Source organism: Natator depressus, chromosome 16 (genome assembly GCF_965152275.1).
Source record: "Natator depressus isolate rNatDep1 chromosome 16, rNatDep2.hap1, whole genome shotgun sequence".
NCBI classification, from domain to species: Eukaryota; Metazoa; Chordata; order Testudines; family Cheloniidae; genus Natator; species Natator depressus.
Window position 1 is genome coordinate 17,214,386 of NC_134249.1, and position 26,636 is coordinate 17,241,021.

A 26,636-nucleotide genomic window follows, 5' to 3' on the forward strand; every position below is an offset into this window, starting at 1 on the left:
GTGTTTTTTATGCTTCTCTTGAAATTGTGTTTTGTGCCAAGATACTATGCTAATTGCTTCCCTATAAATACCTGACAGAGGAAAAAAAGAAGAAAGTTAAAAAAGCATGTCAGGAAAGGGGGGGTGGGGTGGGAATGAAACTTGGTAGGGCTGATACTCTTTAGCCCTTTGATAGAAGCCATCAACTTACTGCTAATAAGCCATTACTAACCTGAAAGAGAATTTATTTTAGCTCTGCTTACAAGACTCAAAATAGATTACTATTTAATAAAAGTAGTATAATAAAATGGATCATTCTGTTCCTTTTTTAAAGTAAATACCTTGTCAGATCCCTTAGGTAAACTAACAGGTCAAGGGAAGGGCTCTACACTCCACAGAGATATATAAGCATCAGGCCTCTCCTAAATCTTGAGAACAAATTTTTGTCAACAACAGTACTCTTGGCACATGTTCACTGAACTGGGCTGCAACTACCCTGCTCTTGAATATAGTGCAAGACAGATAAGGTAACTAGTCTGGTTAGACTAAGCATTTTAACTCCCATAGAAATTAAGGAAAATACTTGATACTCTCTGGGTTGCATGTAAGGTAAGAAAGAAAACAGTGCAGATACACAAGGCATACTGAAGGCAAACATTTGCCTTTCTAAATACAGCTGTTCTGGTTCCGGTAATCCCACTGACTATATTAAAACTAAATGACCTAGTTTGTGGCCACTACATTGTGAATTCTATCCTAAGCCATTATAATACCCCTTTAAAAAGCCATACACCTGGCTGCTACATATCATACAAATCCCACAGTCCCCCAAGGACACCATTAGAGGATGTTCTGTTTACTCATTTGACTTGCTGACTTGTCATTGTTGAAGGCATATTTTCTGATTGTTTTCTATGGTAGAACATTCAGTTCCTGTAAAGACCAGTGTCAGTGATCAGATACTCCACTTGCAACATGAGGTGAACAAGATCTTTGATAGTGCAAGACTGCTAGGGTTAGATTAAAAAAAAAAATCAGCATCCTACTAATCAGCATCAGTTCTAGATCACATATGTATGTTTTAATCCAGAAGTCACTACCGAAACCAAAAGATTGCTTATTAAAATATCTGTAGTTGGACTATACACCACAGATTAAAGCCCTTTAACAAAGAGCAAAATAGTTTTAGTCAATATAACCCTTAGTTTTTATACTCAAGTGTTAGACACCTTGTCAAAAAGAGAGAGAATTGAGATTTGCTTTAATTTAAGTGATTTTACCTTATCTAAATCAGCTGCTGTAACCATCATATTTTAGTTTAAACAAAACCTGCTTTCTCAATGAAGTCATGTGGGTCTCCTTCGTTGTTCAAAAAAAGTTACAAAACTAAATCTCTCTCTTTTATAAAGCTCTTTTTAATTAATGATTTTAGTGTGCATTTAAACATTACCCAGCAGTGTTTATAATGCAACACCAAAGCCTTGTACTAGTGCACAACAGGAAATGAAATCAACTAAGAACCACAACAAAAAAAAGTGTGTATTCTTACTTATCACAAAAAAGTAAAACAAACTGCATACATTGTGGAAGATCTAATTTTTAGTTCTTTGTTTTCAAATGTCTAAAATATTGTTAGTAACAAACGAACTGAAAAGAGTTATTTGATCTAACAGTATCATTATAATACCACTTCCATTCTGACAAGCTTACAGTGACTTGTACAGAAAATAACTTATAATAATTGTCAGTCTGATCCTTTGGCATCCTGAAAACCTTCAATTCTAGCATCTCCTAGGAGGTACTCAGCATCCAATTTCAAGAGTTAGAAGTGGTTTGGGACACTCCAGCTACTCCCAAATCTCCCTGCCAATTTGTGTGGTTTCAGACTCACATGCTCCTTACAGGCCTGTGTTTCTCTCCCTTGTTGACTTGTATGAGACTCTCACAAACAATAAGAGAAAGAGACTGACTGTATTATTCTGCTTCCCCCATACAAATTACATACAAAGTAAACAAAGACAGAAAGAAAAAAATAATTTGGCTCTACCCTCCTAGATTTAGTCGTTTCAGGTGTTACTTGTAACACTAACAGAATATTTTCAAGCAAAAGTGTGATTTTTTTTAAAAGTTAATAGTATCCAAGCAATTTTTCCATTGACTTGACACATCGGCCATTCCACAAGAGAATGAGAAAATCCTTTATCACCAGAGAAAGAAACTTTTAAAAACTGCTTTAAAATTAATCTCAAAGGAACGAGTCCCCCTTGCAAATGTGTGAGAGTCCTTGGGGTCAGGTCTGGAAATTGGCACTCAGCATTTGAAAGGAAGGTGCAGAGTCTGCTTCCACAGTCAATGCACCAGACGAATAAAACAAAATAGAGAGAGAAACCATCTTAAAAGGAGATGCCCAGAGGAGCCGTGTCTGGGCAGAGTCACATGGGGGAGCTGATGACAAAGACCAGGTTTAACTGGGGGACACAAACAAGGGGGAGGGGAGGGGGAAATTACACGTTATTCATCCTCTCTCTTCCCCCCCACAACTTCTTTCCTTCCTCTCCTCCTCCCCCATCTATTCCCCTCTCCTCACTCCCCCTCCTCATTCCTAACATCTCCCATCCCCTTCTTCTCCCTCATCACCTCCTCTCTCCTATCCCCCATCTATTCCCTCCCCCCTCTATCCCTCCTCTCCTTCCTCCCCCTCCTCACTCCTAGCATCTCCCATCCCCTTCCCCCTCTATCCCTCCTCTTCTTACTCCCCCTCCCCACTCCCAGCTTCTTCAACGCCCTTTTCTTTCTATCCCCTCCCCCTCCTGTCTCTCTCTCACTCTTCCCCAGCTCCCTCCTGGCTGGGGGTCCGGGATACTCACCCCTCCTTCTCTCCAACTCAGCTGTTTACCACTCGGGGCTCCTCTAGCCCACAGGGCGCCGCCATCTTGGCCCTGCCTCCCTCCTCCCCCCCCAGTCTAGCTAGTCACTCCTCGAATCCCTCCGCTACAGAAAGTAGTGCGCGGGACCAGCCCCGTCTGCGCGATACGGCGCCGCCTGCCCACGCCCCGCCCTCGCTGTTTCCTCTGACCGGCCTCTGTCCCTCGGCGGTCCGCGTTCCAGGCTTGGGATGCCCCGTGCCGGAATGGCGCGGAGTTATCTCAAGAGGGAGCGAAGCGGCCCCAGAGCGGTCTCGTGATTCTGGAGAGGGCCGCAAGAAGCGCCGGCTGAGGATCACGTGATTCGGAGTCTCCGGGAGGGAGTGGGCGGGGCGAGGCAGGCTGGGAGGTAAACAAGGCCTGCTGGCTGTGGGGGCGAGGCAGGCTGGCTCTGGTAGTGGGCCTGGACCTGCTGCAGCCTCAGCGCCTAGCACCCAAGGGTGTCTGAGTGCTAAGCTCAGGCAGCTTTCCAGGCAGGCTGTCTGTCATGTTACAGTGCCAAGGGCACAGCATGCTGACGCACGCAGCCGCACACAGGAGGTGCCACACAGAGTGACACTCGGCAGCTCGTTGTGGCACCACCCTGGTGACATGCCATGGTGGACACGCAGTCACAACACGCCGTGGCCACGCTCAATGAGGCCACCGTTGTGTTGACATCTGCAATGACAAGCCCCAGCCGCACCACGGCAATATTACAACACCTCAATGCAATACTCTGACACCATGTTGCCAGGGTGACAGAAGATGGTGATGCCACTGAAATCCATGGAGTTACACTACATATAAACGTGACCTATGTGGACCTCCCCCTGACCTTCTCAACCAGGATGTGCTCCTATGCAGTGTTGCCAACTCTCAAGACTTTATCACAAGTCTCGCAATATATGTGCCCAGCTCCTGGCATCAATTGGCTCTCAGCTTTCATTGAAAAAAAAAGGAAATGTCTAGTCCTCGTGGTTGCAGAGGAAAGCTGGAAAACATGAAGCAAGGCTCAGAAACGGAAAAGTAAATGAAAAGAACCTCAGCACTATTATTTTTTTTAAAAAATCTCAAGATTTTTGCCACTTGTGGTTTTGGGGGGCCCTGACTCATGCTTTCAGGTTGGCAGTACTGTTTTGGTGAAGTAATGATCGAACGAGCAGCACATCTCTCTGTTTTCTTGTGTAATGCACCTTTGCAATTTCCATTCATCCACAGATCGTACTGTTACCAGTTTAAAACAGGGATCTAATGAAGCCCCATTTTTATCCTCCTTTTGTCTTCTCTAAGCCATGGTGAATTTCATTTCTGGAAACTCCTGAAATTCTTTTTAGCCGTATAATTCCCATGGAGCGCTGTAATTTTTAACCTTACCATTGCAAATGTACAAAATGGGCTGTCCTAGAATCTATCAGCCAGAGTGCCATTTCAAATTTACATTGCAATGAACAAGCTCCTTCATAGCCCACAAAGAACAAAACTACCTTACTTGTAAAAATACGTGGAAGGTATAAGAAAGCATATGGCTGTGTGTCAGGGGGCACTATTGAAAACTCACAGCTATCAAAATATTCCGTTCTTTTAGGCTATCAGTTGCTGTGGTTGCCAGTGTACTTTTAACCTGGGACAAAGAATGTGTTGCAGCACCACCATGTGTAAAAATAATAGTACTGCATATCTGAAAAAGAAACATCCTTGCAACGCTGGCCCAGTTCCACCCCTGATGTAACTCCACGGCCTTCACCAGAGAACAGTGGTGGTCCCACCAAGTTCTGCCCACACCAAGCTCTGCCCACTCAAGATACCAGAATGAGATTAGACTCACAGCAGATTGTGCAGATGTTCAAAATGTGACCACCTGGGTTCAGCTGGACTCCTCAAACTCGACTCCCCAGCAGTGATACATCTTTGCGCAGGCCAGATTAAGGCAAAGACACGATAGACACATACTTAGTGCCACAGTAGCCAGACTCATGGGATACTATGAGAATCTAAGCTTTCATTTAAAAAAAGTTTCTAGGCTCAGGGTTGTGCAGAAAAGCATGAAAACATGATCCGAGGATAACTTTAGGTTTATGTGAAATAATATTTACAAGACAGTATGGAGGCATGCACCATTGTTGCAAAAAATTTACAGGAAAACTCTGAAGTCTGGTACGCTCAAAATGTGATCTACTTTTTACTTTGAGTTAGCAAAGTTCATGCCATCCTTTATATTTTTATAAAGATCTATATAGTGATGGATTGCAAAATGCTTTATGAGCTGATGTACAAACCTTGCACAGGGATCACTTCACCCCTTGCCAAAATGCAGCAACTGTGGGAAGATGCATAACATTTCACCCCTTCAGGTTTGGAGATTAAGTATATCTTATCCAGTTCAAAGTGCAAGAATTTAGGGCGGAAGAATGAAATTATGTAAAACAGGGGTTCTCCTGCCTTTTAATTTTGTAGACCATTCATGGACCTCTCACCAACCATCTCTTTACCCCGCACCCCAGTCTCCATATAGGTTGGTTCTCAAAAAAGTTTCATTCTGTGGGCTAGCAGGAAGAGTTCTGTGGCTCTCTGGTGATCCACAGGCTACAGATTGTGAACCTCTGGCCTGATTCTGCAACTCATACTAGTAGTCCCTTTGAAGCTAATGAGAATTCTCTCATAAGGGTGGCAAGATAGAACCTAGGTTCAAGGAAAATAAAAGCAGGATTATAATGCTACCGTGAGGTATCCGTCGCTCTTTAACTACTGCAGCACTAGATGGCATATGTTACAGCTCTCATTGCTCTCCCTGTGGAACTGAGATCCCTCTGAGCTTGTTTCCCTTGATGTTGCACCTGCAATAGGTCATCCTATTGTAGGGTGAGAAAGAGTTTCTAGATGTGAGCATGTCTCTAACCTAGTCCTGCTTTGTGCATTACAATTAATTTTTATTCCAGTCTGGGCTGAGTGGGCTTTTTTTTCTCTCCCTGCTGTGCTGGGGACATGTTTATTTAATCTTCCTCGAAAAAAGATCTCAAATTAGGCTGAGTTTCAGAAAAGAAATGGAAGCAATTAGTGGTGTTATTCTGCATTGACTTAATTACCATAGTACTACCAGCACAAAAGGAAACCCAGACAAGCTGGGAGGGGTTTGCACATGCTTCTTACCGCTGGACAGACACAAAAAGGAAAGAATAGTGCATAAAGAGTGGTTTTTGTGTGATATAATTAACCTTGCTTAGTCTTATTTACCTACATACTTCAATGATTTGTTTAATGTGCCCATCATGAGCCATCTGAGCATGTGATGTGTATTAAGAGCAGGTAGCAAAACTCAGAATTAAATTGTCCTCAGTGGACAGCACAAATAGCCCTGCCTCCAGTATGCCCCCAGTGCACCATGGGTGAAATTCACCCTTGTGCAAGGAGCCAGCACAAACCTAAGCAGTCTCACTTAAGCCCTCCATGGCAGCCTGCCTTCCTTCCTCCTAGGTCCTGCAGAGGGTGCTCTACTGGTCCTGGAAATTTCAAGGGGGAACAGATGAGATGGGGAATGAATCAGCTGAAGCAGGGCCAGACAGATATGTATTGTGCCCACATCAGTCTAGTGGAGATCAGGGCAGAAAGAAAATACAGCCCCAAGTGTATCCATAGTGGGAATCCCCCTCAAAGGGTGTGCCTCTGGGGTGGCTGCTGCTGTGGGAGCTCTCTCAATGGGCTTCTCTGCACTGCAAAGTTAACTGAAGTTATGACATGAGAGTTGCCCTGTCCACACACAAAATCCTTCAACTCAAGTTGTGCAGCCCATCAGGGCGTTTCGGGTAAAACCCAAGTGATCACAACTCATCAGCTACTGACATGACCACTCTGTAGGATGGACACAGGCTAGTGTCCTCCAATGTCTTGCCACAATTCCTTGTGTGCCCAGAAAGGACAGACAACTCTCATACGTCACTGGGAAAGAATTCATAGTGTGGCTCAGCTTAATGCGGCACTAAAAACCAAGGGATGTGCCCCCAGAACTCTTAGTGCCACACACAAGTGAGTGCAGTTCCACTGTGGACACAGCAGCTCCAGTGTTATTTCAGCATGGCCGCTCTCATTCAAGGTAGGCTAACTTAGGGGGACTAACTCAAGTGTACATACAATTGAGTTAAAATGCAGTAAAGACAGCTGTGGCTCTATTGAAGGAAGGGTGATAATAGTTACTCTTTGATCCTCAACTTCCCATGAGGTATAATAGGGATAATAATAATCCTTCCTTCCTCCTGCCCTTTGTCTGTGCTGTGTATTTAGATTGGGGGCAGGGACTGTCTCTTATGTACAGTGCCTAGCACAATGGGGCCCTGATCTTGGTTGGGCCTCTAGGCTGTGTTGGGCTACATATAATAATAAAACAACTGTACCTATTATGTTAATGATCTGAATGTGTGCAATGACATCTCTGCTTTGGAAGATTATGGCAAACTGGGACAGTGGATTGGCTGGTATAAATGTCATAGTTCCAGCTGTGCTCCTCCCCATTGGTCACTGAGGCCCAGGAATCTAGCTGTCATCCTTCTAGTGAGCACTGGACACTACACGCTTTGAAGCCTTTGACACCTGATTCAACCAGCTGGGTTTGGTGAGAATTTATTGAGTACATTGCTGGGTTCCCTGCACAGTTTGTCCAGCAAACAAAACCTAATAGAGTCATGCCCGATTGGGTGGCTGTTTTCCCCAACTACAGTCCCAGAACCAGATTCTAGCCCTAAGTGTTTCATGAAATAACATCTCAACCCTTTCACCAGCCTGTCATCTTTCCCTTTTGTTTAATTCCTGCAATTCTCTTCACATAAACTCCCCCTGAAGTTCCAGTTCACTTATTGGTTTTCTTTCACAATGCATGTTTTTGTAGGGGGAAATGTAATCCCACAAATGTCTGTGTTTAAGAGGATGCAAATCAGTTTGCCAGCAGAATGCTGTGTGAACAGTTTCTTTCATGCAAAACTCTGCTAGATAAATAAAAATCAAAGGGGGGAATAGGAGGGAGGAGGTAGAGGAGATGTTGCTTCTATAAACAACAAGAATTAATTATCATTCAACAAAATCACAGATGTGACAGAATCAAAAACCTTAAGATCTGAATCTTTCTGAACTTTGGAGAAGTCTAGATCTAGAGCTAAATGTTGCAACAAAACCTATAGCAACGGCCCTTGCCTTGTCTAGTATCCTGGGGAAGTAAGGAGTCTGAAGGGCTGGGGGCTGGCTGTGCATTGTAATTTGAGATAGCACCAGCAGATGGCACCACAAACAGAAAACCTCACAAGAACTGTCATTAGTAAAGAGACAAGGTGGATGAGGTAATGTCTTTCAGTGGACCAACTTCTGTTGGTGAGAGAGACAAGTTTTTGAGCTACACAGAGCTCTTCCTCTGTGTAGCTTGGAAGCTTGTCTCTCTCACCAACAAAAGTTGGCCCAATAAAAGATATTACTTCACCCACCTTCTCTCTCGACTATCCTGGGACCAATATGGCTATAACAACACTGCATATTATGAGTAGACTCTAAAATACCTGTCACTTATATGTAGTAGTTTTACTTCTTCAGGATGATTGTAACATTGCAACAGGATCTCTTTTAACTGTAAAAGAAATGGTATTGCTTCCTTATACTTGCACCACGTTGAACTGTATAGGACAAAAGGACACGTTGATTCCTGGTGGACTGGTTCTCCAAAAAATAAAGTGTATTTGAAAAGGTTCCTACTGAGCAGCAAAACTCCACTAAGTGAAAGCTTTTCTTTGATGGCATCCATGAGCGTGTTCTGTACTCCATGCATGGATATGCATCTGATCTTAGATTATACTTCTTAAATTGTAAACTCCTTGGGCAGACACCTTGTCTACTCCATGCTCTGTACATTGCTGAGCATGCTGATAGAGCACGACACTTTGCACATGCCATAATACAAGTGTGTCTCTGATAGGGAAGATCAGAGAGAACAGGAGAAAGTGGAGGACAAGTTTTTATTGGTATGTCATTTGGGGAGATCACATTACTATCAGTGCAGCAAGTGAGAGCACTGTCTAATGATTATTGCAAGTTGCTGGTATTCAGAACTCACAGATTCTGTTCCCCGCTCTCTACAGACTCACTGTGTGATTTTGGGCAAGTCAGTTTACCTCTGTGTGACTAGATTTCCCCATTTGCAAAGTGCCTCACAAAGGTGTTGTGATGTTCAGTTGTTTCATATTGGTAAATTCCTTTGTGATTCTTGGGTGAAGGAAGCTACAGAAGTGCAAATTCTTATCTTTACTCCTGAGTGGAAAAGCATATTGGAAAGATGTCTATTAATTAACTTGCATTTTTCTAAATATATATTTATATAATACATACGTGAATGAAGTATGTGTATTTATATATATATATAGATGCTTGTTAATGATCTTGTATTTTTGCTAAATGTATGCGTGTAATGTATATACATATTTATTTTTGTTGCATGTATATACATTACACGCATGTAATGTACATTTTGTTGCATATACATATACATGCAACAAAAATAAATATGTATATACAGTACACGCATACATTTAGCAAAAATACAAGATCATTAACAAGCATCTTTTGCAGATATTAGATGGAGGTATCTAATCCTTTTTTCCATGTAGACTGCAGAGGTAAAGATACATTTTGAAATAAAAAAAATCTTGTGTATGTGCATTAAATGCATGAGTCTGAAGTGTGTGAGTGTGTGTATGAGAGAGAGTGGTGAGATGTCTGAGAGCTGTGATGTGTAAATGAATATGTGTACAAATACAGCTTCCTTAACAGCCGTTTCTTTTTTTGTAAAGTCTGTTTGGTACATTATTTCCCTGTGTCATGCACTTTGTCAGTGTCACAAAAGACTATTCCAGCAGAAAGCCCCACTGTGTTAAGGGCACTGCTTCTACGGAGCATAGTTGAGCAACATGAATTCTCTTCAAGTTTTCAAAGTCCTGGAAAGTTTTGATAAGCAAATACTGTGCAGGCTCTGCTTCTCCATTGGTTGTTTCTTCACCGCCAGATTTTGACACAAATAATCTGATTGAAAAATCAGGGAGGGGAACAGGGGCAAAAAACAGAAAGAAAAAAGGAGAAGTATCTATTTCAGAAGACAGCTACCAAGTGAAAAAGTGGAAGAAAGAGCCACAAAAAGAGAAAGAGAAGACCTCTTGCTGGGGGTCTGTCTGGGGAGATTTCAAGGCTGAGCTTGATTCCTGCAAACCACAGCCCCCCAAACAGGTGATTTTTTTTTACACGTTTACTGACTTTGTTGAATTCATTCCTATGATGTGTCTTCATAAGCTTTTCTTTTTTCTTTTCTTGTGTTTGCAGATATATCCCACCACATGAGTCAGTTACATGTGTTGGGGATTTTTTCAGGGTAATAAGGTGCTTAGATAAAATGATCAAACCTTTTAAAAACTGTACACTTATTTAACTTAAACACATGCACACGGGCATGTGCATGCACACACACTTAAGTAATTAGTAGCAGAGAATGATAACAGCAAAAAAGGTACAGATAAGATATTACTATGCCCTTAAACACCTAGGTCACAACAAGCACCTATAAGCAGAACTCATTTCCAGATGTGCCCCTTTGTATCTCAGCAATGAGGACATATTACATTTTTTCTTTTAATTGATATTTTCATGGGGCCAGATCTTCAGCTTAAGTAAATTCACAAAGCTCCATTCACTTCAATGAAGCTATGTCAGTTTACAACAATTGAGGATTTGGTCCATATTATTTAGTATTGTTGGCTCCAGTTTACCAATTGATTTAACTTGGTTTTCCCCCTCTTAAATATGTTGATTAATGTGGCATAATTTTTAGTATATGGAATAAGTTTGAACTCCCACCTGACATACAGCCAGATCGGTTCAATGCATTGGTCAGGAGAGTGAACAAATGACAAGCCCACACGATGGGTGAGCCTGTAAATTAAAGGAATATAGGATTTGCTTTACAGTACCTTGTCAAAGCTATTTATCCTTTGACACCCGATCCAATGCCCATTGAAGTCAATGAATCCGGCTCCTAATGAACAATCCTGGAATCACTTTTTAAATCCCTTTATTTTTAAAAAATGTATTTAATCCAGATGGGCAAGTATTTCCATCCACATTATGGGCAAAATTATTATGAAAAATTGCCAGTCCCGGCACAACGTCCATTTGCCTAACCTTACCATGATAATGAAGAACGAATTATATGTTTATCTCTCCACTAAAAACAAGTACAAATTACTCATTCCTAGTGAGTAGAATTTTATAAGGCTGGACTAGTGAATTTAAATTTTGGTTTAAAAAACTGAGAGTCTTTTTGAATGCTACTTAAGATCCAAAGTGTCAGGAGCCTGTAAAACCTCTTATTTTGTCAGTACTCAACAAAATTAAAATACATGCGGATGATAGTGAGGTTTCTTCATAATGTAGAATCTTCTGTAAGACAGAGAGTTCTTTATTTTTATAAGGTTTGTGCTTTGGTTTGGTTTTGTTGTTTGTTTTGTTTTGTTTTGCACCAGAATACTGGGAAAAAAACTACAATATCAATTAAAGTTTGTAGGAAGAAGAAAATATTGTCCCCTGGGCTGAACCCTTGTACAATGAGCAACCCATCTGAAAATGTATTTTATTTGTAACTCTAAAAGTCTGTTGTGGATTTCCTTCAAACATAGTGAAAAAAGCTTCCTTCATCTTGAGAGTTAACTTTCCAAATTCGGAGATAGAGAGATTTGAATTTCAGGAGTTACAAGGAGATGAAAGTCTGTCTTAGAATGGAACATATGTAACAAATTTAAGGCCTGATTCTGGATGGTGTTGAGTGCCTTCCAGGATTAGGTCCATAGGATGCAATCCTGAAAACATCTGCTATCAAATGTTTGCTTATTGTTGTGAGTATTCCCATTGAAGTCAATGGGACTACTCACAGCTGTAAGTGCTTCACTCGGTAGTAAGTGTTTGCAGGATCAGGGTCTAAGCTATGAAGACCATATTTGTCTCTCCATAACAGCAGTCTTCTGACAGGCACAAGAGCCCTTTACAGCACCAACAAAGGGCCTGATCCTGCATTTTTTGTGCACTGCAAACTCCAATTCATTTCAGTGAGAGTCAGGGATGCACAAGGAATGTAGGCTCAGGCCCCATGTCTCAGCTCAAACAGAAGTCAGAAACCCCTGAAAATAAGACATTCTAATAGAAGTTCTTGTACATTGAGTGTGACAATGTGACTGCAGTACATCTTACACATTTTTGATTAGATGTTCCCTATAAATTCTATTGGCCACCTATCAAAAGTGTCCTAAAGGCTCTAGGAACCTTTGGGATGGAAGGTGTGCTGCAAATATAAGATATTATTGTGAACGTTGGCCTAGATTTTCAAAAGGGGCTAGTAACTTTGGGTGCCTCAGTTTTGGGGGTACCAAAGATGCATTCACGGGGCCTGATTTTCAGAAATTGCTGACCATCCACCCTTTGTAAATCAGGACCTTTAAAGGGTCTCAAGTAAGGCACCCAAAAATCAAAAAGTCCAAAATCACTAAATCACGAGCCACTTTTGATCTAAAAATCTAGGAATATTTTTTCCATGCTGCAAGCCAAAACTGTAACTTGGCCACTCTCCCTGGGGCTTCCTCTGGCTGCTTGGAAAATACAGTAGCCAGTTGTGCGTTCTGTAACTGAGCAGTAAACAAGTAACTCTGATGAGTCTGACATTGAATTTACATTCTCTTTTGAACCAAGAAGAATCCAAAACAGTCACATTTTGAGTAATCATCCTTGGCTAATCAGTGAAACCTTTCTTATATGATCACCATCCAAGGAAGGGATTGTCACCAAAGAGACCAGCAAAAACCAGCTCCCTAAAAGATGGATTTTAAACTAAAGGTTGAACAAAACTGTGCTGGAAGACTCAGTGGTTGCTTAAGACATAGGGCTGCCAATTTTGGTTGTATGTATTCCTGGAGGTTTCATCACATGACATAATCTTTAATTAAAAATTAATCTTTGATTCCTGGAGACTCCAGGACAATCCTGGAGGGCTGGCAAGCCTATAAAATAATACAAGTGTTGTCTGTTCAAGGTGGGGTCAGTAGTGCCGGTTTCCCTTGATATCATGGTTAGATATTAGTAGCAGTTGACCACTTGTTACTGATAATCTGTGTTTCAGAGGGAGATAATATTTTTCTCTCACAATCTGTGCTTCCAGCTTTCCTCACATTTGGTCGTGTGAATCACAAATATAATCTGATGCAGTTAATTAACTACACTCTGGGTTCCCAGTTCCTGTTTTCTCTGTAATGTGGCGTGGGGGGAGGGGGACTTCCTTTTGCAACGTTCAGTAGTGCATAAAAGATTGTTGAACTAGGCACAGGCCATTATCTGCAATACAGACACTGAGCCAAATTTGGGTGTCATTTATACTGGTGTAAATCTGGAGTAATTCCATTGATTTCTGTGGAGCTATTCCAGATTTATTCTAGTGAACTGAGAGCAGAATTTGTCCCAGTGTATCTAAATGAAACACTGTGGGCCCAATCTGGCAAACGCCCCACCTGGGAAACTCCTGTTGACTTCAGAGGAAGTTCTACACACATTGACTTGTAGGATTGGGCCCTGTAACTTTGTGGTGCTTAAAAGAAGCCTCAGTAGGGAGTTATGGGAAAGTAAATAGAACTAGGTAATATGGAGTCATTGCCTGCTAATCAACACTGATGGTTAAAATACGCTGTCCATTTTCAGCCCTATATTGGTCCCCCTTCTAACTGTCTAACATAAAAAAAAAATTTTCCTTGTGACCCAAACTTTCACATGTTAATCTCAAGTCACTTGAAATTTTCTTGGTAAAATTTGAAGAAAACCAGGTGAGCCTATTTCAGAGTAAAATCTGACTAGGGAGTTCAAGATTTGGCCTAATAGATGGGTTATTAAGTGATAGGAGCCCTGGGCCAGATTTACAAAGGTATTTAGGTGCCTAAAGATGAGGATGGGGTGACGTGTGATTTACAAAAGCACTAGTTAGGTGCCTAACTCTTATTGACTTAAATGGGACATAGGCACCTAACCTACGTAGGCACTTTTGTAAATCACACTAGTCACCCTATTTGCACCTTCCGGCACCTAAATGCTTTTGGAATCTGTTCCCCTGTCCCTTGGACAAAGCACTAGCCTATACAATTATATTTCAAACACTCTAGGTCAGTTTCTGCACTGGGCCCTGGAGAATGGACTAGATGAACTCAGAGACCTTTCCCATCTCTAGTTGCTGTGTTTCCATGATCCATTCACAACTTTCCCTGGCTGCCCTATCCTGCCTCACTGAGACATTTCAGGTCATTCTTGCTCTACAGGTGCTGGACTTTTTTCTTTTTTTAGTAAATATGTACATTATGCTTCAACTCCTCTCATGTGGGGGTGGGGTGAGAGGGAAAGGGGGAGAGGAACACTTCCCTGTCAACACAGAGCCAGGATTTACTACAAACTTTCCAGGGTAAAATATACCAGGCTTTGCTTTTACTGCCACTGTACTGAACAAGTATAGGGAAAAATGCAAATGTGCATGCAAATAAGAGATCACCTGATCTCCTTGTAGTGTCTAACGTTGAACATTTTCCCGTGTTCTCTAGCACAAGACCAGTTATTAGCCCTTGGGAAGTGGGGAGGGAGTAGGCCTGGGTACTAAAGATAACAGATGCACTGCAAGTGAATTTCATATGATTAAATTCCAGCATTTGATGTTTGTTTCTAACTCGTGCATTTCAACAGCCTCATAGTGTTTGTTTCAGAGACAGCGTGTAACCCTTTCCCACTGAGCACTTCTGCTATGCCATTGCTTTGACTGTCATTTGTCAGATAAAAAGCCAAATCATCATGCAGCGCTGGTAAAGAAATTTCATGTGCATTAAAGAGTTTAACCCCACATCAGATCAAGGCTCCCTCTCTATTATTGTTCAGCATGTCTTTCACGTTGTTTTGTTGTTATCATCATTAGCGTTTGTACAGTGGCAGCACCTAGGAGTCCCATCATGGAATAGGACCCCATTGTGCTAGGCACTGTAGAGATACAGAACAGAAAGACACCCTCTGGCCCAAAGAGATGTTTTCCAGCCAGCTCTCCCACTTTGTCGTCCATTCAAAAGACTAGAATCAGAGATGCAGCATTGTCTAACGGCTAGAGCTGGGGAGTAGGAGTTCTGCATTCAGTTCCTGTCTTTGCCACTGACTCACTGTGTGGCCTTGGGCAAATCATTTAACCTCAACGTGCCTCATTTTTTCCCTCTGTAAAATAAAGATAACAATACTTCTTTGCCTCAAAGGGCGGTGGCTTATATTAAAGCACTTTGAGATTTGCAGTCATCTCTGCAGCCACTGACAAACAGTGTCTGACAATGACATGGTGCTCCTCTTGCCTTGTCCATGGGTTTCAGTCTCCTGCCCTGGAGCTGAATCCATCCCAGCTCCTAATTCCCTGCAGCCATTCCTCTTTGACTGGCTAGGAGTAGGGGGAGCAGGATCTTTCAACTGAATCCTCTGTCTCAGTATAGGTTGTTCATCCATAAACATGACATAAGGGTTTTATTTCTGGTAATCAAAACACCAGGAGCTGGCGGGTAGGGGAGTGGGGAGTGATAGAAAACATTTCTGTCCCTCACCATTATTTATCCCATCCTTCAATGTTTCTGCCCAGGAAGTGCCTGGAAAATGCCACGTTCTTTTTTGGTGAAGAGTAAGAAGGCCCATACCTACCACCAGTACCACTCTGTGGAAGAGGACCTGCCTGTATCCACATGGGATCCCATACCATCGCTCTGCCTTGGTGAGTCAGATGCATCCTCTGGGCTTGCTGAAGTACACCAAGGCAAACAGCAATTGGAAAGCCATGCTGGAACACAGAGCTGTGACACCAGCTAGGAACCTCTTTAAGTAACTTGCTTATTGAAGTCAATGGGCGTTTAGCTTGAGTAAAGTGTGAGTATGAACTGATTAAACAGTGAGTGAAGGGCCCCAATACACAGACAGTGGCTTCCCCTCTACGTGCTTTCTCCCTTGCCCTCTAGACCAAATCCACTGCTGGCATAAACAGGTGCAACCCTGTTGAAGTCAATGGAATTGCACCTTTTCTTCAGAAACTGCATTTGGCCTCTGTTTGTGTCTCCCTTTTGACTTGATGGTTTAGCGATTCCAGGGGCAGCACAGAGATACCATACTATACTGGAGGGCTTTGCTCGCACCTGTGAATTTAAAAGCTTGAATAAATGTGTTTCTATTGATTCCCAGATCCCTGCCTTGCTTGCATGGAAATCACTGCAAAAAACCCTCCCTTCTTCTGCTTTCTTTCATTTTAAATATAAATATTTATTCCCATGTTCTCCAGAGGGCAGGTTTAGGACATGCAATGAAACCTGTGTGGATCTCGCTGCACTTATGTTCAGCCACAGCAGCTGACTCCAGCAAACATCCACTAGCGATCAGAAAGGCTTGGAGTTGGTGGATGAATTTTCACGGGTGCCTAACTATGCTGCCTGTATACCTATCTGCCACACATACACTCTTTGTCTAGGCCCCATCCGTACACTGTCGCTATGGGTATGTCTATGCTGCACCTGCACATGTGAATGGCAGCTTGTGTAGATATACCTGCACTAGCTAGCTCACTAAAAATAGAAGCAAGGTCCCTATGGCCTGGGCTTCCATGGGGGCTAGGTACACATCGAGGTACACACTAGCTTGCACAGGTGATGCTGAAGCCTGCTCCACAGCATCCTCACTTCTAAGGTAGGGTGCAGTGAGCACAGATATGTCTACCTGAGCTGCAAATCACACCCCCAGCTGCAGCGTAACCTGTGTCTATACCCCACTGTCTGTGCAATACCAACCGCCGGTGAGTTGCAAGGAATTTCACAGCAGGATGGAAGGGTGACAGGATACCAGCGTAGTCACGACCGTGGAAGGAATTGCCCCCTGACTATTTCACAGTGAGGAACTTGAGGGGCAAGCTGATGTGTGTTGCCTGCACTTAAACCAGCCTTCTTTTGTGGATGGATTTCCCGCCCCTACCAACCCCTCTCCCCTCCCATGCATTCCCCCACAGCTGTCACTGGAGCAGGACAGATGGGGCAGTTATCTGCACCCCTCAGGCACCATTCAAATTTACTTTATTCAAATTCAGGCTCAATTTACAGTTTGTTTTGGCCCCATCTGTGAAACTAGAGCCTAGCCCTGCCATACCCTCATGGGAAGAAGTAAAGAGACAGCATGGTAAATCCCCATCCTTTGGAGAGTTGTATTGTCCAGTTCAGTATCAAGGAAGGGTCCGGCCCCTTCTCTGATCTCTATTACCCCCAAGAAACCCCAGCCTCTTCTGAAATCTACGACACTCTCCCTTTTCAGATAGCCCAACTCCTCCCATTTCCAAGGTCAACCCATTGCTGAGCAAGGAGAGAGGTGAAACCAGTACTTGGCCTCAGACCAATTCAGACACTTGGAACAGGCCCATTCCATCTCCTATTGCCAACCAGCAAAAGATGGTGGGTCTGTTTTAGAGATGGCCTGGCCAGGTGTAGAGAAATGTGAGGGTCATTGAACGCTGGGGTAGGGAGGAGACTTCTGGGCTCTGTTTCCAGCTCTGCCACAATGTGACAAGCCCTTTAACCTCAGTTTATCTGACTAGAAAATGGGAATAATAATCCTGAATGCTCTGCAGGAAGGGCGGTGAGGCTGAATTTGTTAATGATTGTTAAGCACCTGGATGAAAGGTGTTATATATGTGCAACTTACTGTAACAAACCCCTGGACACTTAGGATTTCATGGCTGTCAGCCTGCTGCATACCAAATGCCCCACTCCTTCCTCCCTGCTTCCCTCTTCCCAGTCCATGGTTTGCCACTTGAGCCGTCAAGGCAACGATAGAATTCAGATTCTTCTTCTCCAGCATGCACAGGCCCTGATTCTGGAGCTAAGAATAATCTCCATTAGCACCACAGGGCTTATGACACACAGTTAAGCAGTTCTGATTCCATCCACCAGAGGACAATGTAGTACATGCACATACACAGACACACTCATTCATACACACTCGCTAACTCATTACATTATTGATATTTTGCCAGCTAGAATAAATTAACCCTGATGCCATTCTGATCACAGCCCCATGTGACAAGTCGTCAGAAGAAGTCAGGACCTTCAGCGCAGAGTTCAAAAGCGAGTACCCAGAATGCCTTGTTCCAAAACAAGACAAGGACCATGCTGGACTGAAGGAAGAAGGTGCGCCTGCCCTGTATCTGAACAGGACATTGTCAGGGCCTCCAGCTCAAGGTTAGCTATACAAGGCCAGACTCTCCAAAGAGCTCAGGGCCTGATTTTCACATGCTCTGCACCTACAATTAGGGCCAGATTTTCAAAAGACTTCAGTGCCCAGCTGACTCCCATTGTGACACCTCTGATCACACTGTTTATGGCAGAGCTGAGCCCTTTTGAAAACCTGGCCCTGAATGGTTCATGAATCGAAGAATTGCACAATGGTTGTTGCTTTGGTAACAAGGACCTCAGAATAAATAGGGATCAAGAGATATTATTCCAAATTATATGAGGTATTGACTCATATCAACTAAAGGCCTAGTGATTCTGAGAGGGTTTCATCCGCTAGCTCACCTTCACAGCCAACATCTGAATGTAGGAATGTCATGGCCCATCGGCACCGGCACCACTAGCCCCGTGTTAAAGGGAAGTCTCATATCAGCCAAGATAACCTGAGTGCTGGAAGCATCTCTTCCCTACCTCATAGGGCCTGGTGGCCTTTAAATCTGATGAGCTTGGCATTTGGTTACTACAGTATGGGCACCTTAGAGATGTTGGTGATTGAGAGATAGACTGAGGTTGTTACTGTCACGGTTGCATATGGCCCCACATGTGCACACACGTCCGTACCACCACATTCTTACAGCACTACCTGATGACAGTCTCCACTAGTACCTGAACCCCTCTGTTCTCGGTCTGCGGTAGGTTGCCCAGTCTGCTTGTATGTAGCAGGCCATTGACAGGCACTGCACCAAACTAGGAAGTATAAGCTGAGCTGCTGGGAAGTACTAACTGCCCTGCCTGGAGTATCAGCAACATGAAGCTAATCCAGCCACCATACGCTGGGACAGATTTGTGTCTAGGGTGGCTCCTAGACCACATACAGCAGAATTAAGACAGCTCTGCCCACCTACCAGAGTTATGAGAAGGCTTTTCTGTTTCTGTGTTTCCCACGGGCAGCATTTCCCTCTGTGCTTCTGGGATAGATTTGTTTCATGCCAGACAGCACGGCCATACATTTCAGACTGAGATTAGAAACATGTCAAACCCCCCTAACCGTGAGCTCATTCTGTCGTTTCCTGCACAAGAGAGAAGAGACAGTAATGAATGCAAAGGGGACTTATTACTGAGGCACAGCCACATCCTGCAGGTCTCTCTGAGGCTCGAGCTCCCAGACTGCACTAGTCTCATTACACAGGCTCTCCCAAAGCCCTGGCCTGGTCTGGCCATCCATGAAAGGGACTGTATCCTGATCTGAATGCTGTGGCTTAGGCCCATCTGTAGATGAGATAAGCGTTTGAATTGAAGCGCACTGGTTACTAATCTTTCCCTGTAGCTTTCCTGAGTCAGGTATTCTCATTACAGATATTAAGCAGTAATAAAATAACTTTGCTGAGCAGGTCTGGGAGCATTTGCATGAGTACCCAGGCAAAGCAGAAAGCCTGCCAATCTGTTCTCCTTCTCCTTTGCCACCTCAGAGACATCCGTCCCAGCTCTGCAAGTGAAGGGCTGCAGCAATTCCACAAGCACCCCCACCTTCTACAAGCCCAGATTCTCTTGGGATGCCTTCCATTCTCCATACAGCTACAGGCAGATGTCTTCCAGCATGCAGTCAGCCCTCCTGGAGCGCTCAGTTAGTCTGTATGGCAGCCACCTCCTGCCGAGCTCTGAGCCGCCTATTGATTACAGCATGCGTTACTCACCGGACATGGAGACATACCACTGTGTGAAGTGCAACAAGGTGCATCACCAACTAAAGCCATAGGGCTGGGGAGGAGCCTGGGATGATTTTCATCACATACATACACCACAGTCCCACAGGCTTGATTTAAGGTACAAGGGACCCAGCTGGAGGATGGATACCATGGGTCCGATACGGCCAAGGGCACCGGGAGCCTATGCAGGCAATATGTACTTGGTGCTCAGTGCTCCCCCACCCATGCCACACCAAAAGTATAGCTCCTGCACTGACACCTACACTACCAACCACTATCAAGTTGATAGTAGAAGGTCTCTGTAAACAAGAACCTGGCTCTGCTGAGCAGAGATTGCCATAAGCCACAGAGTTTGGATATGGATCTGAATCTGAACATCACTAAAGTTTGGATCTAGAGTTTTGGCTTAGCCCACTGGGAGAGTAAGGCTAGCTGCCATGTTCAGAGCCAGCGTGAAAGTTTGGGAAGAGCGGGTGTGTACCCAGGGGTTTGGTTTGAGCCCCTCTCTGCTGGTAAATAAGAGCACCTCATTTTGACTAGCCCAGAAGTAGAACTAGCAGAGACAGCTGGCTATTCACTCTCCTGGCTGGGGAAATAGTTCTGTGATTGGGCTCAGCTAATATGGGCAGCTGGAGGGAAACATCAGACAAAGAGAGGGAACTGGAAAATAGAGTTGGAGACATGGCTGGCTCCCAGGATCCTCACTGGCAGCTTTCCTCTTCCAGGTATTCTCCACCCCACATGGGCTGGAGGTCCATGTCCGAAGATCTCACAGTGGGATGCGGCCCTTTGCTTGTGATGTGTGCGGCAAAACCTTTGGACACGCTGTGAGCCTGGAGCAGCACACGAACGTCCACTCCCAGGTTGGTCGCCAACAGGGAGCCAATGGCATTGCAGAGTCACCCGTGGCACTGAATTCCCAAAGGGGCTGGCTCCTCTGATACCTCGAAGCAGATTCTGGGCAAATCTCTGCTCGTGCTGAGTCCTCGTTAGGTTTGGTGGCACACCTCACGTGACATGATATGATTTGCTGGACTTTAATTGGCAGGCCCTCTTGAAAAATAGCAGGGAGTTTGGGAGGGAACAGACATAACTAGAGATGGGTCTGAGCCACAACCAGGGCTGGCCTTACCATGAGGCGAACTGAGGAGGCCACCTCAGGTGCCAGACTGGGGGGCGCCACTAGGACCCAGAGTTTCAAAGCTTTGGCCCAAGCGAGGGGGCATGGGGGCATCATTTGAGCTCTCCGCCTCAGGTGCCAAAATGTTGTGGGCCGGCCCTGGCCACAACATTCAGATCTGGAGCCAGATCCAAATGTCTTAAGAGTTAAGGGGTTGTCTGGATAACCAGGGTTTTGGTTCAGTCCACTGTAGCAAGACAGGCGCACCGTGACGTTCAGGTCTGAGCCTCCCCAGAGTTTGAGAGTATTTGGATACAGGAATTTGGCTGGCAGCCATCTGTTATAACAAAGGGGGAATCCCCAGCAGGTAAACACAACAGCCTTCCTGCAGACACACCAATAGAGCAACACCAGTGCCAAGAACATTTACACATCCACAACAGTCAGGAGGACTGAGGACAATGGATCTCATTCTTGGCTCTCTGTTCTCACAAATCTCAATGTTCTCCTTGGTAATTCCCTGCACATGTCAGCGGTTCATTTGCAATAGTTTCCTCCTGTGATACACTCCTCCTGCATGACACAATCTAGTGACTCAGACTGCTTTAAGCTCTTTGGGGTAGAAACTTTTTTATCCTGTGTTTGGACAGCACCTAGCACAATGGGATCCTCCTGGTCCATGACTAGTCGCTGCTGTGTGCTAGTGCAATACAAATGAATAATAATAATAGTATTCCTAGGAGAGGATTACCTGATTTGTCTTGTCTAACTTGCTAGCCTGCCTAGTTTTCTGCTAGCTTTGGGCTCCATCACTTCACCTGTGAATGACAAATCTGATCCCCAACATTTCATTTCCCCCAACAGGAGAGAAGCTTTGAGTGTAAGATGTGTGGAAAGACTTTTAAACGCTCGTCCACGTTGTCCACCCACCTCCTGATCCATTCAGACACGCGGCCCTATCCCTGCCAGTACTGCGGCAAGCGCTTCCACCAGAAATCGGACATGAAGAAACACACCTACATTCATACTGGTGAGAAACCTTTCTGACATGAAACACACACACACACACACCTGAGCCCACAGCAGTCACGCATACAGATACACTCATACACACACCAGTCACACATATACGTGCATACATGCACCTGAGCTGACAACACTAACCCGCACACGTGTACATGCGCACCTGAGCCCACAACATTCATGCACACACCGGTGCACACATGCACACAGACACGTGAGCCTGGTGTTCACGCACACACTTGTGCATATGCACTGAGATGATGTACAGAAAGATGCTGATGGTGAGTCCAATTGTGGGCTCAGCATATGTGTTTTTAATTTTGCATGTATGCCAGAGGGTATGATAGATGCATTCACACCTGTGCGGGGGGGGGGGTGGCGGAGGGGGCAGCACAAGGTCTCGGCACCAATGAAGTCCCACTGGCCCCCTGCAGGGGTTGAATGTTCCCCCTTGGGACCCAGTCCGTAATGCCAGGAGGGAGGGATGAGCCCATTTTCCCTAGTGTAGAGGGTTTGAGTTTGTGTTCTGCTTGGGAGAGTTGGGGAAGAGGTGCAGGGATCAGAGACGGGGAACGAGAAAAAAGTGACAAAAAGAGGGTGAAAAAGAGCAGAGGGGGCACTGACTGAGCAGCCGCGGCAGAAAGACCAGGGACTGAATGGGCTCTGCAGGCTGAGCTCCCCTCTCAGCCCTACAGGGCCGTGTGGCAGCACATCAGCAGGGCAGTGTGTGGCGAACAGACCCGCACTGCCCACGCCCATCGGCCCAGCACAAACAGCCACCTCAGTTTGGATCCGTGATGATTTGTTTCTGTCCCATAGGGGAGAAGCCCCACAAGTGCCAAGTGTGCGGCAAAGCCTTCAGCCAGAGCTCCAATCTCATCACCCACAGCCGCAAGCACACCGGCTTCAAGCCCTTCAGCTGTGAGCTCTGTGCCAAGGGCTTCCAGCGCAAGGTGGACCTGCGGCGGCACAGGGAGACCCAGCACAGCTTGAAGTGAGAGCGCGCCCCAAGCTCTGTCCTGGACCCCCACTCCCAGCCACATGGAATCCCACCAGTATTCTGGCCTCGTCTCTCCCTCTGCTTGGCTTGGGGCACCCACCTTGTTAAATGCTTATCTCTGCCCAGATTCCCTGTGGGACTGGCACAACAACGTCATCCTCCCTGGTGTTACCCCGCATCCTCCTGCGCGTGACCTAGGAGCACTCACTGTCTAGTTTTATCTAGTTTTAGGCATTGGGCTAGGCTCTGATCTCAGTTACTCGACTGTAAATCCCCTGGAGTCATCATTACTCTGGATTTACACTGAGTGCCGGATCTGGCTCATCTCATCCACTGGCAACACAGAGGGACTCCTGGGTTGATGACACCAACTGACTAGCAATCTGTGCCAGGCGGGCTCCCTAACCACGCTTTACTTCGATGGTTAGGAAGATAAGGCCTGGGCATGCAAATAATTTGCATTCAATGAGCTGCGCTCAGCTAAAACAGGGTTCTCACAGAGGGCATAAATGTGGGGCACATACACCTAGATTCACATTCTTTCTACAGGAGTCTTTTTGTTATCGGGTGAAAAATATGTAGCACTGCATGTTTATCTTACAATAGAGTTGGGGGGAGGAAACTAAAAATCAGACCCTGCATGCCCATATTAGTACCACCTGGCTACCTACATGGACTTCTGAACTACTCAATATTCAGGACCGTGGGGAATTTTGTTTCCCGGTCACTCTTATAAAAGAAGAAGCTGATCTATCCATCTTGCACCCATCCCATTAGTATGTGAGTACCCTACAAGTATTAGCGAGGCAAAGTAGCAGGATTTCCTTCTCTCTCTGGTCTAGCGGTTAAAGCACAGGGCTGAGAACAAGAGCCATGGGTTCTTTCCTTGGCTTTGCTACATCCGCACTATGTGACCTTAGGCAGGGCGCTTCCCCTCTCTCTGACTCAGCTTCTCCATCTGTAAAATGGAGACGATAAATATTAATGTATCCAGACTTGTCAAGTGCTTTGAGACCCTCAGCTGGAAGACACTAGAGAAAGGCAAAGTGCTATGTTAGGGAGAGACGTGCCTTTAAATGAGAGGGGCAATGCAGCCCCAACCAAGTCAGACTGGGACACTGTGTCAAACAGTGAGATCGCTGTGTTTAGCTTGAGGCTGGGATACAGCGTCGGTTCCTTTGCCCCTCTCCTTACCCTAGCACTGATGAAGGAAACAAAAAGCCCTGCAGTGACTCTCCTACAGACAGGAAAGACATGATGCAAGTGGAGAATTCATTTACTGCCAGGAGGAAAGGGGCCAAATCCTGCTCGCAGTTACCCCAGGGTAAATCCAAAGTAACCTCAATGGCTCTGGCCGAGGATGTGACGCATAAAAGCCTCAGTGTTTGTGCTGTGTCTAGGCTACTTTCCACTAATATGCAATCTGGCCACTCAAAACACTCTCCCCTCCTTTGCTTGTACATTTACATATGTATTTATACTTCTTGTAATGTATATTTTTACTGTAATAAACCAGACTGTAACAACCTGTACGGGCCTGTTAGATTTCCCAGATAAACGCTATGTTTCTTCTCAGCACCCGCGGGAGGAAGACTATCACAACACTATGTGGACTAAAGACACAAATTTCAAGAAAGGCTTTGGCCATGCCCAGCACTGGATTTGCAGTAATCTGTCTGATTTACGAACCTCTCTCTTTACATATCACAGGGGCCTAGTCCACACCATGAACTAAAGTGTCACTTAGGGGGGAAATGCCAGCATAACCTAGTGGCTAAGGCACACTCAGTTACTACAGAGCATCCTCTACTCAGAGCCTACACTCAGACCAGCAAAGAAATCTTGGATCAGGTTTTGGTCCTGTTCACAGCGTGATACATACAGAGAGCCCCATATAGGCAGAGTACAGTTACCATCAGCAGGTAATACACTGAGAGAGACTTATAGTCGGCTCCCATTTGGTCAGCTCTTTTAATAGATCACAGCCAATGTTAGGATCCTGGTCAATGGCAGGGCTTCATGGGTTGGGTATAAACAAGTGGGGGGAAATGGGATTGAGGAATAACTCTCAGGATTACGAATGGGACAGCAAGCACACACACACTCACACATACACAGGGACACACAGTGCGTGCAACCCCTCCACAGGGTAAAAAGTCATTGTAAGATTACTAGAAGTGCTGCCAAGAATCCAAATGTTGATTGTGATTTGTTTGTTTATTTTGCACCCCTAAAATCTATAAAAAAATATTTAAGGAGTTCCCAGGTATCTGAACCTCTCGACTGCTTCCCACTCCCAACCTCCCGCCCTTATGCTCTGTGGCAGCAGGTGTTTGGGACAGAGTTACGGGCAGAGCTGGTCACTGCAATGCTGGCGTGGCCTGAATAGAAGCTACACCAAGAGCACCTGTAAAACCACTCATAAAAACAAATCAGACAGCTGGTTCTTCCAAGCACTAGCAAACAACAGCTGCTGTGTCTGGGACATTTCCATTGTTATCACTGATTTCCATGGGACGGCAGAGTCGCTGCTTGGGGGAGGGGGCTGGTATCTCCTCTCCTGAATCCCTGCCTCCGCAGCCAACTTCTTTCCTTCGAACCAAAGCCACTCACCCACTTCAGTCATTTATTTTGCCTTGTACCCTAGGGCACACGGTGATGGCAGCAGCCCTGGTATCACTGAGCAGACTGGATAACTGAAGAGTTGTTAGACTGGAGTAAGCAATGGCAGCCCTACATGTATGCTAATTATGTGATCACATGAGCCCTGTATATCTTGGAGTCTCATTCATGCAAGGCTGACTTTAGACACAGGCTGGACAGGCAGCCTCTAGAGAAACACATTTTAGGGGTACTATGATACTCAGGCGTTCCACTACTGAAAGCCGCAATGTGGCCAGAAGATGCCATGCACTGAGAGCTCATCTGCAGATCAAATGCAACAGGAGAAGGGTCGGCCTGACCCAGAAGCCTCCCTGTGCCCAGAAGTCTCTCGGAGCGCATCTCTAGGAGCATGGGTGGTGGAATGAGGCCAGCTGGCAGAAGGGGAAGGGAAGAAATGGAAGGTGACCTGGGAAAGGGGGAAGGGATAGAACTTATTGGGTTGGAGGCTGAGATACCACAGCTATTCTTCACTTAGAGTAACAGTATACCTGGGGTAGGGCCAGGCACTGCTCCCTGCTGCCAAACAATGGATAGCTCTAGGGACACTGGCCATTTCCTCTGCATCCTGCATTCCCTGATTCCTGCTCAGCCTCCATTCCATGCAATGAGTGCAGGGGACCTTTTCCAACTGGTTTCCATCCCCGCTTTGTGTGTTGTGCTCTTGGCTTCTACCCTTCCCTACAGCTTTTGTTCTTGGGTGGTGGCCAAGGGGGTTTCATAGGTATGTGGAGTTTGAGGGGAGAGCTTAATCACAGGCCGGGAGGAAACTGGGCAGAGCCCTGCAGGTCTTTCTTCACAAGATCCTTGAGACTCTAGGCTCATCCCTGTGAGAAGGGGCCTGAGAGGCCCCAGACTGGGGTCAACATGTAAGTTGCTCTTATCTCATAACATGGCTCCTCTTGAGGAAGGGATCCAGTTACCCAA

General features: G+C 45.1%; 2 protein-coding genes across 4 annotated transcripts in view; one reads left to right on the plus strand and one right to left on the minus strand.

Moving 5' to 3' along the window:
- TSC1 (TSC complex subunit 1) overlaps positions 1-2,938 on the minus strand; it is a 57,936-nt gene extending 54,998 nt beyond the window's left edge. For both annotated transcript variants that reach the window (XM_074974040.1, XM_074974039.1), the window contains exon 1: positions 2,847-2,938. The gene's annotated coding sequence lies outside the window, so the exon portion shown is untranslated. The remainder of the gene's footprint in view (positions 1-2,846) is intronic.
- Positions 2,939-9,821: 6,883 nt separating this feature from the next.
- GFI1B (growth factor independent 1B transcriptional repressor) lies at positions 9,822-24,556 on the plus strand. Of its 2 annotated transcripts, none has more exons than XM_074973552.1 (7): positions 9,822-10,133; positions 15,583-15,711; positions 18,041-18,208; positions 19,669-19,931; positions 20,631-20,768; positions 21,890-22,055; positions 22,868-24,556. In XM_074973552.1, exons 2-7 carry the CDS (start codon positions 15,597-15,599, stop codon positions 23,044-23,046), a joined length of 1,029 nt encoding a protein of 342 aa, XP_074829653.1. In that variant the 5' UTR covers positions 9,822-10,133; positions 15,583-15,596; the 3' UTR covers positions 23,047-24,556. The 2 variants fall into 2 exon arrangements, with proteins under 2 accessions (XP_074829653.1, XP_074829654.1); XM_074973553.1 differs by having other exon boundaries at positions 18,041-18,157.
- Positions 24,557-26,636: the final 2,080 nt, after the last annotated feature.